Source organism: Gavialis gangeticus, unplaced genomic scaffold (assembly GCF_001723915.1).
Source record: "Gavialis gangeticus isolate Ggan-Ray unplaced genomic scaffold, GavGan_comp1, whole genome shotgun sequence".
Lineage (NCBI taxonomy): Eukaryota > Metazoa > Chordata > Crocodylia > Gavialidae > Gavialis > Gavialis gangeticus.
In genome coordinates, this window is record NW_017729031.1 from 87972909 (window position 1) to 87987659 (window position 14751).

A 14751-nucleotide genomic window follows, 5' to 3' on the forward strand; every position below is an offset into this window, starting at 1 on the left:
GGACTTTTTGTTATCCTTAATTCTGGTCGCCAGCCCTAGTGCCATCTCTGCCTTGGCCTTCCTAACCGCTTCGCTGCAATCATGAGCAACAGAGGTGTAAACCTCCTTGGTGATAGTCCCTTGCTTCCACTGATTATATGCCACCTTTTTCGCCCTCAGGCCTTCCTGGATGCCTTTACTGAGCCAAGGGGGCTTTTTAGCATTCTTGCCCCCTTTGGTTCACTTTGGGACTGACTCCCTCTGAGCTCAGAGGATCGTCTCCTTAAGAAACAACCATTCGTCCTGGACTACCATCTCAGTGAGGCTCCAAGTCCCCAATGTCTCTCTTACTAAACTCTTTAGCTCATTCAAGTCAGCACTCCTGAAGTCAAGGACTTTTGCCTTACTGCTTGCTTTCACCACCCTGCGCCAGATAGTAAATTCCAGCAGACGATGGTCACTAATGCCTAGGTAGTCAAGCACCCGCAGATCCCTCACCAGGTCATCGCCTGTGGCAAGGACCAAGTCCAGCAAGCCATTTCATTTGGTGGGACTGTGTACCTCCTGGGTTAGGTGGAGGTCCTGTATGCAGGCTAAAAACCTTCGTGAGTGTTCAGACCTGGTTGACTGATCCTCCCAGCAGATGTCTGGGTAGTTTAGGTCACCCATGACAACCACATCCCTTGTCCTTACAGTCTCCGTGAGCCAACCTGAAAATTCCAGGTCCAGCTCATCCCCCTGGGGAGGTGGCCTGGAGTAGACACCCACTATGAAGTCCCTTTCCCCACGACCCCCTTGCATTCTAATCCAGAGCACCTTAGTTTGCCCCCTTCTGAACCCATCCTGATCATCAAGAATGTGTACTGCTCTTTAACACAGAGCGCTATAACCCACCCCTCCTTTTTTCCCTGCTCTATCCTATCTATACAACCTATAGCCCTTGATGTCTACTGCCCAGTCATGGGTAGAATCCCACCAGATTTCTGCAAGCCCACCCAGGTCTGGGTTTTTGCTACCTAGCAGGAGGGCGAGTTCCTCCTGCTTATTCCCCATAATTCTAGCATTTGTGTAGAGGCAATTGAGACCTCCTGTGGGTGTTCATGCTGCCCTCTTGTTCCCAAGCTTGCCCAGGCGCTTGTCACTTACCTGGGTTGTTCCGGCTCAAGTCACCTGGCTTGACATCAAAGCGTCCTCCTGCACCTCTGCATCCCCATCCCCCAACAAACCTAGTTTAAAGCTCACCATATGAGATCAGCCAAGCTGGAAGGGAAGACACGCTTACCTTTCAGGGAGAAATGTATCCCATCCCGCCCTAGCATGTGTCCTGCACAGGAGTGTGGGTAGTGGCTGAAGAATCTGAAGCCCGCCTGGTAACACCAGCTCCGAAGCTGCCAGTTGACCTCTCCGATGCAGGCCTCATGGTGCTGTCTGCTCACCAGAAGAACACATGAGAAAACCACCTGTGTTCCCGTCCCCCTAAGCTTGGCCCCCAGAGCCTTGTACTCTCGCATGACGTGGTCCGGACTACTCCTGGCTGAGTCATTAGTGCCCACATGGATGAGGATCAAGGAGTAATGATCAGAGGGCTAGATGTGAATAAAGTTATAATAGGTTATAAAGGATTCTAAAATTAGCTTGTACAGCAACTTTTCAAGTCATTTTTCAAACCAGAATTTGTTTTAACTTGAAAGAAGCAGCACAATTACATTTTTTCCAAAGTCTTTTTGATCGATATGGAACAACAAATAACAAAGGTTAGCAGCTCAGTCTGCCGGGGTAGGAAACTGGGGTATGAAGGAATACAGTCTTCATCACAGTCTTTGGCTCCTGAACTTTATGAGGTCCCCTTCTCTCATCATGCAAAAACCAAGAGAATACAGTACTAGTGTCTGCACTTGACCCTAAGGACATACTTGTAGCATCTCCCTGCCAACCCTGGGACTGCCACTAGGCCCAGGCGGACATAGACAGATTAGTTAAATGCGTGGATCAGAACCAGATGCTGTTCAACACTGAGAAGTGTAAAGTGCTCCATCTGGGAAAGAATAATCTGCAACAAATTTACAGGCTCAGTGATGCTATGCTAGCTAGTACCACATCCAAAAGGGACCTTGGGGTCATAATTGACCATAAAATGAATATAAGCCACCAGCGTGATGCTACAGTTAGCAGAGCAAACAATACACTGGAATGCATCAATTGATGCATATCAAGCAAAACTAAGGAAGTTATTCTCCTGCTCTACTCGGCATTGATGAGACCGCAGCTGGAGTACTGTGTCCAGTTCTGTGCGCCACACTTCAAGAAGAATGTAGAGAAGCTTGAGAGAGTCCAGAGAAGAGCCACTCATATGATTAGATGCCTGAAGAGCAAGTCATACAAGGAAAGGCTGATAGATATGGGACTGTTCAGCCTAGAAGAGAAAAGACTTCGGGGGGGATTTGGTGGCAGCTTACAAATATATCAGGGGAGAGCATCAGGGGCTAGGTGAACAACTATTCACCAAAGCACTCCAGGGGAAAACCAGGAGCAACACTTATAAACACCCTCTGAAGAAATTATAATGTATGCATTGTGTAATGTAATGCATTGTGTGCACTGAAAATGTGGTATGAGTGTGTGACAGAAGGGGAGCAACCTTGTGGAGTCCTGCTGACTGACCATGGACTACAAATCCCAGAGGCACCTGGAAGCAGGAAGAAGTGACAAAAAACCCTGCAGAGCCCTGCTTCTGGACTGCAAATCCCAGAAAACCTTGGGGAAGGGGGGATACCTCTAAGCCCTGGCTGGCAATAAGGCAGGGTGCCTGGGGGCCATGGTGCCTTCTGCGAGATGGACTGAAGGAGAGTGAAACCTCTGCACAGCGTAGGGGAGCCACAGACTGACTGCACATGATCCCCGACCTACAGACTTGCACAGAGCAACTCTGGACTAAAGACTGGTTCTTGGGGACACCTCCAGCAGTGGGCATGGGACTTTATGTGCTGAATGCATGTACCCCAGCAGTACTGACCACTACCTATTTACTTGCCCTCTAAGTATATGTTGTTGTACTTTGGTTGCCTATGTCCCTTTCTGTCAGCCTGTGACCTTAACCCCTAGGACACTCAATATAAGGTAGATCCCTCATTGGCTGTAGTGATTGTGCCTGACACTGCAGGGGTTTGTTACAAAGGTTTCAGACTGGATATAAGGAAAAACTTCTTCACAGTTCATATGACCAGACCCTGGAATAGACTTCCCAGTGTGGGAAGTCCTTCCCAGTGCTGCAGGCACCTACCTTGGAGATCATCAAAAGGAGACTGGACACATACCTTGCTGGGGCTATTTGCAGCAGCCCCCCAGCAGTCTGTCCTGCCCAGAGCAAGGGGGCTGGACCTGATGATCTCATGAAGTTCCTTCCAGCCCTAAACTTCTGTGAATACGTGAATCTGTGTAGAAAAACAAACAAAAATACCCACTTTTCCCCCAGTCCATATTCACTCAAGCTTGTTAGTTGGGCATAGTAAATATCTTAGAGCGGTCCCAAGTACATGCCCCAGTATCACTCTCAGTTGCTCCGTGTCAGGCATGTTTACCAGTGTAAACTCAGGGCCAATCTAAGATGTCTATGCTGCCTAATAACTCTGCTTGGTCATGCAAAGAGTAGGAGCAAATGGGCAGGTCTTGATTCTCAGCAGTGGTCCCAGGCTCATTAGAGAGGCAGTAGAGACATGGCCAAAGAGGTAAGAAGGACAGTCTTTCTCCTTCAGCCAGAAAATCTGAGCCAGCCTTTGGGCAGCTTGTTTGTAATATGTGCAACACCCCATGTTACCAAGCTTCTGCTCTCAGAGACCTTTGCCTAAGTCAACCCAAATGACTTTTACTACTACAGAGCACTGCCACATTGCAACTTTCTACTCTGCCCGTCCCTTCCATGCAGGCCATAATATTGTCCTAAGTGAAAAATTAGTTTAAAATTTATTGTAGCTCTTCACTCAAGGAAAGTTTAAAGAAATTAAAAATCGCATTAAACTGTTTTTTCTGAGGACTTCCTTTCTGCCACTCTTCCAAACTGCCCCAACCAAGATCTCCATTAGGCTGAGGAACAGGAGGTAGACATATCTGAAAGAATCCTCTCTACTGTACATGCTGCAAAACAGGATCCTTTTAGTACATCAGCTTTTAAAGTCATCAGGGAAAAGTTCAGGAGAAAACATGATTAGATCCATGACCCATCAGCAATACTCAGTCAGCAGCTCTCAAGGTACATGGGGCTCTTTAGCTTCTCACCTGGAGATTTTTTTTGTTAGTTGCATAACCTGCTAGGGGTGGTTATGGTGCTGTAGACCTTGGGATAGCACTGACTATTCATGAAGCTCTTCAGACAGTTCGGATTGTATGTCATCTTTCTAAACTAAATCTTAGCTTCGAAAATTGAGATGAAACTTGCTTTCCTATGAACTTAAACAACAAAACTGCCAAATCTTTTCTGCAATAAAACAATTCCTCTTTCGCTTCTCATCTTTCAGAGGATAAAGTGATACCAAAAAAACACATCCCAATTTTCTCACAGTCTTAGTTCATTCTTAGAATAAAATTTTGAAGATTTGAAAGAAGAGATCAGTACAGAGCCCTGGGGGTTTTATATCTTGTTATATACAGAACTCTGGGGGCTTTATAGCCCTCCTCTGCCACCCCAGCTGCTGTCAAGTAAATTCTAGGCCATTATATCAGGTGTTCTGTGGCTCATTGAAAAAGAACAAAGGGCACATTATTTCCTGGGCTACAGTACTGCAAAAAAAACAGTGCTGAAGAGCAGTTGAGAAGTATTTTGAAAAGTTCTAACAGCAGGACCCTTATTAAAATAAGTGTAGGCTGTAAGTCATAGCGATGCAGTCAAAAAAAGCCTTGTTCGGAATTTCAGCTTAAGAAAACAAAGTTGTGATCCCGAAAGGAAATTTAAATATTCCTGAAGTCTGATAATGATCTTTAGAAATGGGCATTTAAAATCAAAGTAACTTCATTTTCAGCTCTGTAAGGTGTTGATCTGATTTCCCATTGAGCACTAAGAAAGAAATAACAGAAACCTAGCCTTGTACAATCATTCTTTATAACTGTTTCATTCCTGTGCGTTTCCAAGACACATGTTTAACCATTTGGAACTATTTAAGATAGTAATGTGCTATATACTGACCTGTTCATAAAACAAAGTGAGCCTAGTAATGATATTTTTAAATTTCTTCCCACCATAGTAAGTAGGATGGAGCCATCAAGGAAATTCACTATTAGAATCTCCTTATAGTAGCAGAAATCTACATTCAAATAAACCAGTGGAAAACAACTGAGATTCTTCACAGCCTTGCATTCCCAGTACAGCTCTGTTTGTGGAAAGATTTGAGCACATTTAATCTTCAGCCAACTTATTCCCATATCTGTAGCCAAACTAAAATCTATATTGTTGGCTCAAGGTGCCTAACTACTGTTAACATTGATTCCTTAGTTATTCTATTATCTGAATGCAGATGGGTAAAAGGCATAATATTAACCGACTTCAGAAAAAAGAACCCTTTATCTTTCTATCACTGTAATAAAATACTTATGCTGTTAATATAGGTAAGGAAAGACTATATAGGCCTACAGTCATTGTCACTGTCCTTTATATGCACAATTACTTTGAACAAATCCATTTGAATATGTTACACCTTAATAGTTGAAATATTGTTTTCTTCAGAGTATAAAATCACTCAAACTATTCAAAATATCAGTAGCACTAGAAAAGGGCTGAATATTGCATACTCAGGAGATCCAAATATGGATCCTCAGATCTTAGGCTCTGTAGATGCTGGGAAGTCAATCAAAGCACCAGAAAATAAGTTCCATCCTTGAATTCTCATGCTTGCATTGTTCTTCAGTACAGTTGCCCATGCTTTCAGCTGTTTTTGTAAGATTATGCACTCACTGATCCTTTTCACCATACATCTTTTCTAAAAACTCAGACAAGGATCCTCTACTTTCCCCATAAGCAATGACTATTATGACGCTAAAACTATGGACAAAAGTAACTTTTAAGCATTTTAAATTAGGAGAGGTAGTTGCCACACAAGGGCATGCTCAGCTGTTACGATTTAAGTGTTAAGTGTTCAAACGCATAATCCCATGTCAGTACCAGTTCACTAAAACTCTGCAACTTTAACCCTTAATGAAACAGAGTTAAAGTTTCAATGGCTTTGCTTCAGTTGTACTGCTACATTGCAATGGTCCATATTGGTCTCATTTGATATTGCTGCAATTCTTGTATTTGTCTATACCCTTAAAATCTAACATGGCATATCTACACAAGATACTTACTGTGGAGCTGCCTAAGTAGCTCCACAGTAAAGTCTAACTATCTACATGTGAGGCCCTATTAGGCCACAGGAAATTAATTAACTCCACCACAGGTTAGTACTTGTAAATAGAAGTAGTACTATACTTCAGCAGCATTCTTTAGTGGTCAGCAATGCATGTGTAGACACTGACAGGGCTGGCTGGGGCATGAGGGTGCTTCATTGCAGGACTGCCTGCCAGCTAGCCCCACACTGGAGCACCCATGTGCCCCAGCCAGCCCCTCCACAGCACGTTGAGCGGGGTCAGAGCAGCCCCAGGCTGGCAGGCTGATCCCCCAGGCCTCATGCCAGCCAGGGCTGCTCTGCCCCTGCTCAACATGCTGCAGTCCCAGGTGCACGTGAAGATGTGGCTCCTGGGAGCAATAAACTTTGGTACAATGTGCACCGGAGTTTATTTATTTGCATTAATATCACATGTAGATATACCCACAGAGTTGGTAAACAAAATTACAAAAGCAGTTTTTTTAATCCATTAGAAAATGCTGAGTAAATTAAAATAAAACATTTTTCAGGAGGATAATATTTTTGTTAAAATATGACAGGAAATCTAAAACTCAGATTGAGTTAACATTAAGTATTTTTGAATGTTTTGTTTTGCAAAGATTCCAAGACTCCTGCTTTTCTGCCCAATTCAAGATTTAATGAAATGTCAAAGTCCTGGGGGGGTTCTCTCAAGGGATAGGAAATCCAGTTTTTGTTTATTTTGTTTTGTACCAGCTCTAGTAATTAAGATAATTACAAAAATATTAGCCTGTAATAAGCTGGCCTCATCCAGCGATTTTGACCAAACAGGTTTTTAGTCATCACATCTGAATTAAAACTGCACTTGACACCAGCTTTTTTTTAATAAATACTTTATATTCAGTAATTAATTAAATAACATTCTATATTTTCTTTGTTCAGGAAGAAGAGGAAGGTTGGAAAATGGCTCCTAGTAATTTTCTTCCTATAATGGAAGAAGGAAACAACCAGTACAAAGGTCAGTAGAAAAAATGAACATCATCATAGCTGAACTAATCTTTCAGCTGAACTTAGTCTGGATATGTAATATCAAAATAACCTAGATGCCCAAGTTTTAGAACATTACATGCGTTCAAATTTCAGACAAAGTAATGTTCAAAGTAATGTTTTCAGAGGTGCCGTGTGCACCTCTAACTTTTAACTTTTTGACAACAACAGAGCATCATAAATAAATGACAGGATTCTAGTTTTGTCACCCAGGTCTTAGACTTTATTCACACAGTTGACAATAGGGAGAGTTGCTTACATAATCATTTACTACATCAGCCCTTACTCTGTTAGTAGTCACAGAGGAACAAATAAGTCTAGTCGCACAGTAAAGTACAATTAATTGAGAGCTCAGGTGGCAGACATTGGCCCAAAGTATTTGTAGCACATCTGCAGGTAATTTGTTGTTGTTATTATGTCATAAAAAAATTAATCCATGCCTAAATACATTGTAATGATTAGGGGTTGACTCGATTCGCAATTTGCGGAAGCCACAAAATCAACTTAAAAAAAACCAAACAAACCTAAAAATAAAATGTTGGATCCCCAGTGGGAAGCAGCAGTCGTTGCTGCTGTGACCCAGCCTTGCAGTCCACCTCGGGGTGGAGTGGGGTGGAGAAGCACTGAATTTTGAGGCAGCATGAAGAGTAGCATACAAGAATGATGGCCACTAGGCCCATGTGAAGTGGCTAGTATTTGCTTCAGAGTCAACAAATTCAGGAGGCAGTGATTTGATTCAGTGGTTCGAATTACTGTCCTTAATTGATTCGGCCGAATCTGATTCGGTTATTCAGCCACCACCGAATCGGCCAAATATCCGAATCAAACAGGCCCCATCCCCTGCCCACTCTCCCAGCCCTGTCAATGGCTGCCCTGCCTGGCCCCAGCATTTAAAAATAAATAAATAAATAAATAAATAAATAATAAGAAGCCCTGCACTCACCGGTTCCTGCCAGGCAGAGGGCAATCCTTGCTGCCCCCCCACTGCATGGTGGGGCTCTACCATGAACCCCCAGAGGCCCTGACAACTACCGCAGCAGCTGCAGAGTGTGGGGTTTTTTGTTTTGCCCTTAAGTGTCAGGATGCTGGGGCCAGGCAGGGCAGCCATTGATGGGGCTGGGAGAGTGGGTGGGGGCTGGAAGAGTAGGAGGGGGCACTGAGGAGGTCTGGGGGAGCAGTCAGGGGCTCCCCCCGGTCCCCTCCCACTCCTCCAGACCACCCCCCTCATCTGCAACTTACTGGCATGGAGCTCAGGTCCAGCTCCCTGCAGCAGCAAGCTGGGACTGCTCAAATCTCCAAACCTTCTCTGAATCCAATTGGAGGCTTAGAATCAATTCAGAATTTTTTTTTATTGGTTTCACAATTCTTTTCGGATTTGGAGGTTTGGCCGTCAAATTGGGCTGAATCTCCTCCAAATTTAATCAGCAACTGAAGCTTCGCACAGCCCTAGTGGCCACCTCTCATCCCTCCTCCCCCCACCAGGGCCTCTCTGCCAATCAGCAGTGAAGGGCAGGGCCAGAGAAGCACATGCAAGAAATATCCATGAAACTTGCTCTTTATGCTACGACCAACCCCTGAAAATTGTTTAGTCTCACTGCAATTTAAGTAGGTCTCTAGCAATGACTAGTCACTAAATAGAAAGCACCACCTGGTAGTTCAGGTTACAGCCAGAACCTCTTACATTCTGTTCTCTATTTTTTGTCTCATTCATCAATATACCTGTTTAGTTCACTCCTTCTTACACTGTAACTGGGCAGGTTTTTGTATTCAATTTTATTTTTAAAATGAAATATAGATTTTTTTCCAAAAGAAAAAAAAATGTGAAAAGCAACTGGTTTTTAGTTCTTTCATTTCTTACAAAAGTTATGTAATTTTTAAAAATTGAAACAGTTTTGTTTTTACAAAAATGTTTGTAAGATAGAGACCTACTGATTGTTTCATGGAAAAGGAATCCATTTTTTCTGTAAATGAACATAAAAAACGATAATTTTTATTCAAAAAAGTTTGAAATTTTCCAGGATTCTTTCTACCACCTCCATGAACCTTCTTCGTCCCTGTCTCCCATCCAGTGGTCTGCAACACACACCCTAAACAGACAAATGAACAAGCCACTAAGCATCCCCAACAAAAGGGCCAGAGAGGGGGAAAAAGAAAGGAGTGGGTAAATGCAAAAGGTGACCTTTAGGCCCTAGGATAAGGTCTCAAAGGTTCAGACAAGCACCAGTTAGAATAAGTATCTGACCTGGAAATGCCTGAGACCAAACTCATAATCAAAGCTCTTGAATTTGCCTAGAAGTATCACCCTTTTCCATCCATATTTCCCTTATGAGAAAGTTGGAATTTTAAAAAAATCTTTTCTTCAGAACTCTGCAGTGCTACTGACTTGCTAAATTCCTCATCTGAAATTCTCCATTGTTCTCAAGAGGTATTATAATAACTGGCTTCAAGTTTCACGTCTGATGTGGGTCACTCATGGGAAGAACAAGTTCACAACTAATTTCCAACTTTATATCAGCCAACTTCTCCCTGACCTCTACATTACTAACAAGTGGAATTTCTCTTATATATTATAAAACAGAGTTGCTGTATGGCAAAGAATCAAAGAAAGAGTCTTAGCTCCATATTCTGCCATTGAGTGCGCACATATGGTTCCCATTGAAATCAACAGGAGTTGTATATGCACTGTATACACACACATAAAAGGCAGAAGATACAGGTCTTTAACTTGTGAGGTATTTTTGCGCTTCCTGCCTAGCATGCTTAAGGCTAGTTTGTGTCTTCTCCCAGCATGAATTCAAAATAGAGGCAGAGGGATGGGCACAATCAGTGGCTCCTAATCTTGCTCCTCCTCTCTCCCTGATAAGGAACAATGCATTAATAGCATTACTGATGTCAGCCTCTACAGAAGGAAGCAAGGAGAAGGCAAGTCTTCCTTGAAGTCACTGCTGGTCAGGCTTCATGAAGCACCTTCACTGCCCTCTCTTAATGAGAAAGGGTGTTACAACTGTGCTTCCATGGTCCCTAGCCTTCCATGGAGGCAATTAAAAACTTAAAAGCTAGTTTTTCAGCTCTCAGAAATTTTGCAAAGTGACTGCCAACAGCTTCATTAACATGTGCTCATTTACAAAGTGTATAACATTTGAATAGCAGGTTCCAATAGCACACTATTTTTGGGGTGCACACATCTTCAGGCATTTAAATAGTATTCTTAAGCATTTGCACTAATGTATGTTGCTGAGAATAAGAGTAGTCTCTAGGGATGTGGGTGGAGTGGGGGCAGAGTCCCAAATTTAACAGTTAGCCCTTGCAAAACACATCCATTTGTTATTTCTCCTGCTTGAGAGCTGATAGGGGGCAAGTTAATTATTAAAAGCTTAACTAAAAACAGATGTGTACATGTTGCTATAAATTCTACATGTAGCTGAAGTATGTTATTTTTTAATCCTCCTTAAGAGGATACATTTTCAGGGGCTCAAAATATGAAGTTTTACGGGTCTTGATAAATTATCGGATAAATTATGTGTCCACATTACACACTTACTTATGTTTCCAGAAGCCTTTAACAATGAGCCTCTTTAGATCAAAGACTTTGCTAGGATATTTTGTGATAAGACTGGAACTGCAACTTAGGATTCAGTTTTAACTCAATTCTTTGCATTAATGTTTAGTCCAGCCCATCAAAGTTGTTGAGCAGGCCCAAGTCAGTAACTGTATACTTCAGCCTGTATGGCTAGGGGCAGACATTATACATAAACAGATATAAGTGATCAGAACTCAGTTCAAATCTGTTCAAATCAACACAACAAAAGTTCAGTGCACATAAACTGCTTCAAAATGGCCGAAACCAATTTTAAGATAAACATGGATGGATGTAGTATCAGACTTAACTGATTTAAGTTAAATAGGTTTTTTGAACTTCTGTCCCAGTTCCTCTCCAGTTTCAAGGTAACTCAATCCCCCAGCATCCCAACTTTGTACCTCCCCTGCAAACCACTCCACACCTTACAGTGTGGGGGGGTTAACTTTAGCCCAAGCTGTCTGCTTCAGCCCAGCAGGGAGGCATGTCGAATGCCCCCCAAATTCTAGCCTGAGCTACTGCAGGCATGTGGCTGCATTTCCAGAATCAAAAGTAAATGTCTATTGACTTGCTTAGCAGTTCAATCTATGCAGTTTAGACTAATCCACAAAGATTGAATAGATTCAGGCTTTTTGACTGTCTGTACTTAGCCCATATGTTATGTACATAACACCCAGAATCCTTGAAAAAGGAACAATACTACCCAAAAGATTGAAAGAATAGCTGTGGTTCTATGCATGGTCAACTTACATACATAAAGAGTCTGAAGTTTTCCACTTTTGCTCCATTTTTTATTTTTCTTTACTTATGCTTAAAACTATTTAATCCACTATTTAAGCCATGGTCTTGCACATATCTCTGCATTTCAGTGTTATTGGTTCCTATTTACTGCACCTTGCCTACCACATTTGCAACTAGCCCTCAGTACATTTTACTACCTTACAAGATAGGTAAGCAAAGAATACTTGCTCAGAATGCTATATGATTCTGGTTTGGATTAATATTACTCAAAAATATATTGTTTGTGTGTAAACTGCAGTTTTCCAAAGTCTCCAAATTGATTCAAGAACATTTTTTCACCAGCACATTTCAAGGCATCTTTCAGATTTCAAGTTTTAATTTGTGGTTGCTTCCATCACAAAACTGTTCAGAACACATCCATATTTTTTTATACTGGGAATTATTTTTGTTCTGTTATTTCATAAAAAAGCTAGATTGTAGTCTTTCAGAGTTACCATTGATATCCTCATTTGGCAGTGAATAAACTTAAACATTTTAAATCTAATAAACAAGCATTATTATGCATGACTGAGGACAAGGCTTTACAATGAGAACCTAAATTATAAGTGTCACTACCATCCACTAGACGTGCGAATAGTAGATTATTTTTATTCTATGAACAATCCCCCCCAAAAAAATTCAATTCAGGGCAATCTGAAACAACACGTCTAATTTTCGTATTATTAAATCATTTTCTGTCCATTTTATACAGTTCAATTTCAAAGCAAAAATTAAAAAAAAAACTTTAATAGTTTTAACTTTTCACAAGCTTTCAAGCAGCAAAAAGACTTTGGAATCTCAAAATTATTTGCCTATTTATAGCTGAAAATGGGGGGAAAAAATTCCAGAAAAGTCAATTTGTGGAATTTAACCCTCCTCCCCACCCCCATTGCAATTTTTGTTAGTGAATTTAGTATTCACTGCCAAAATTTCTCCCAGCTCCACTTACAACACACATTTTATGTGTTTAGTCTAAAGAAAGTAACCTCTGCCTGCCTACAGTGAATGTAATATCTGCATAATTCATATGTATGGCAGAGGCATTAACTGTTCTTGAGATGTTAGTATAAACTATCAGACATATGCATTTGGCCCTCCATCACTGGCCCTCCCCCAGCCCTGCTCCTTGGAGGCGGTGGCAGTGTAGAATGCTGGCAGAGGGGGATGGAGGGGATGGCAGGGGTAACTTCCCCCCCACCCCACCCTGTTCCTAGGAAGCAGCGGTGGCACGGGGTGGTGGGTGGTAGCACTCCGTCCCCACCACCTTCCCTCACCCCCGTCATTCTTGACGGGCAATTCGCTAGTATTATTATAATGTTGCATGCCTCAGCTTCCCTAACTTGCTGGTACAGAGGGAGAGAAGGGCTTTATTCATAGATTGTAGAGTCGGAAGGGACCACAGTGGATCATCGTGTCCGACCCCCTGCCTCTGGCAGGAAAGAGGACCGAGGTCAGATGACCCCAGCTAGGTGATGATCAAGCCTCCTCTTGAAGACCTCCAAGTTAGGTGATAGTACTACCTCTCTTGGAAGCCCATTCCAGATTCTGGCCACCCTTATTGTAAAAAGTTTCTTCTTAATGTCTAACCTAAATCTACTCTCCACTAGTTTGCACCCATTATTCCTAGTTACTCCCTGGGGCACTCTGGTAAATAGTGCATCACCAATTCCCTGTTATCCTCCCTCGATAAACTTATAGGCGGCTACAAGGTCTCCCCTCAGACGTCTCTTGTGAAGGCTGAAGGGATCCAGATCTCTTAACCTCCCCTCATAGGGTCTTTCACAGAGGCCACTAATCATGTGAGTGGCCCTCCTCTGAACCCTCTCCAGATTCTCCATGTCCCTCTTGAAGTGCGGCGCCCAAAACTGGACACAGTACTCCAACTGCAGCCTGACCAATGCCGCATAGAAGGGAAGCATCACCTCCCTAGATCTGTTGGTCATGCATCTGCTAATATACAACAAGGTGCAATTGGCTTTGTTGATGGCCTCGTTACACTGCCAGCTCACGTTCATCTTGGAGTCAACTATGACTCCAAGATCTCTCTCAGTCTCTGAGTTGCTGAGGAGGTCATCCCCCAACCTATAGGTATGCTGGGGATTCCTCCTTCCTAGGTGGAGTACCTTACATTTACCTTTGCTGAATTGCATCCTATTTCATTCCACCCACTGATCCAACCTGTCCAGGTTGGCCTGTATCTACTCCCTGCCCTCTGGTGTGTTAATTTTGCCCCATAACTTGGTATCATCGGCAAACTTGGAGAGGTTGCTCTCCACACCCTCGTCCAAATTGCTGATGAAGACATTAAATAACATCAGTCCAAGGACTGAACACTACGGGACCCCACTGCCCACCTCCTTACAGGCCAAGAACAACCCGTCCACCACCACTCTCTGGGTGCAGTCCCTAAGCCAGTTCGCCACCCACCTGACTGTGTAGGCGTCCACTCCACAGCCTGCTAGTTTCCCTATGACAACAGGATGGGAAGCTGTGTTGAAGGCCTTCTTAAAATCCAAGTAGATGACATCTGCCTCAGCTCCAATGTCAAGGCAGTGTGTGACCTGGTCATAAAAGCCTATAAGGTTTGTCAGGCAGGATCTACCTGTGATGAACCCATGCTGGTTTCCTTTCAGCATCATTTCCCCCGCTGAGCCTTCACAAATGTGCTCTTTGATGATTTTTTCCAGTATTTTCCCAGGAATAGAGGTAAGACTGACTGGCCTAAAGTTACCCAGCTAATTAATTTTGTTTGGAAGAATAGGCAAGGGTTTGTTTGTGATATCTATTATTGGATCAACTATGTATTTGGGAAATGTGTTGGGAAAATGTTTCTGTCATGATGTGCCCTTCTTCAGGTCTAGAAAGAACATGCCCCAGTGCTCCATTAGGGGAGAATACACCATTAAACAAACAAAGAATTACTCTGCAAATATTGACACACCAACCCCTGCACTTGAGGAAACTCCCTGCTGTTTCTGGAGCCAGGGAGGCACTGGAGAAGGACAGCATATGTGAGAGAAGATCCTGAAAAATGCTATA

At 42.8% G+C, this 14751-nt stretch overlaps 1 protein-coding gene across 1 annotated transcript in view; it reads left to right on the plus strand.

Moving 5' to 3' along the window:
- Window positions 1–14751, plus strand: part of IQCA1 (IQ motif containing with AAA domain 1) — a 228767-nt gene that overhangs the window by 150704 nt on the left and 63312 nt on the right. The window contains exon 9 of the mRNA XM_019523351.1: window positions 7251–7326. Within this exon, the coding sequence (XP_019378896.1) occupies window positions 7251–7326 (76 nt within the window). The remainder of the gene's footprint in view (window positions 1–7250; window positions 7327–14751) is intronic.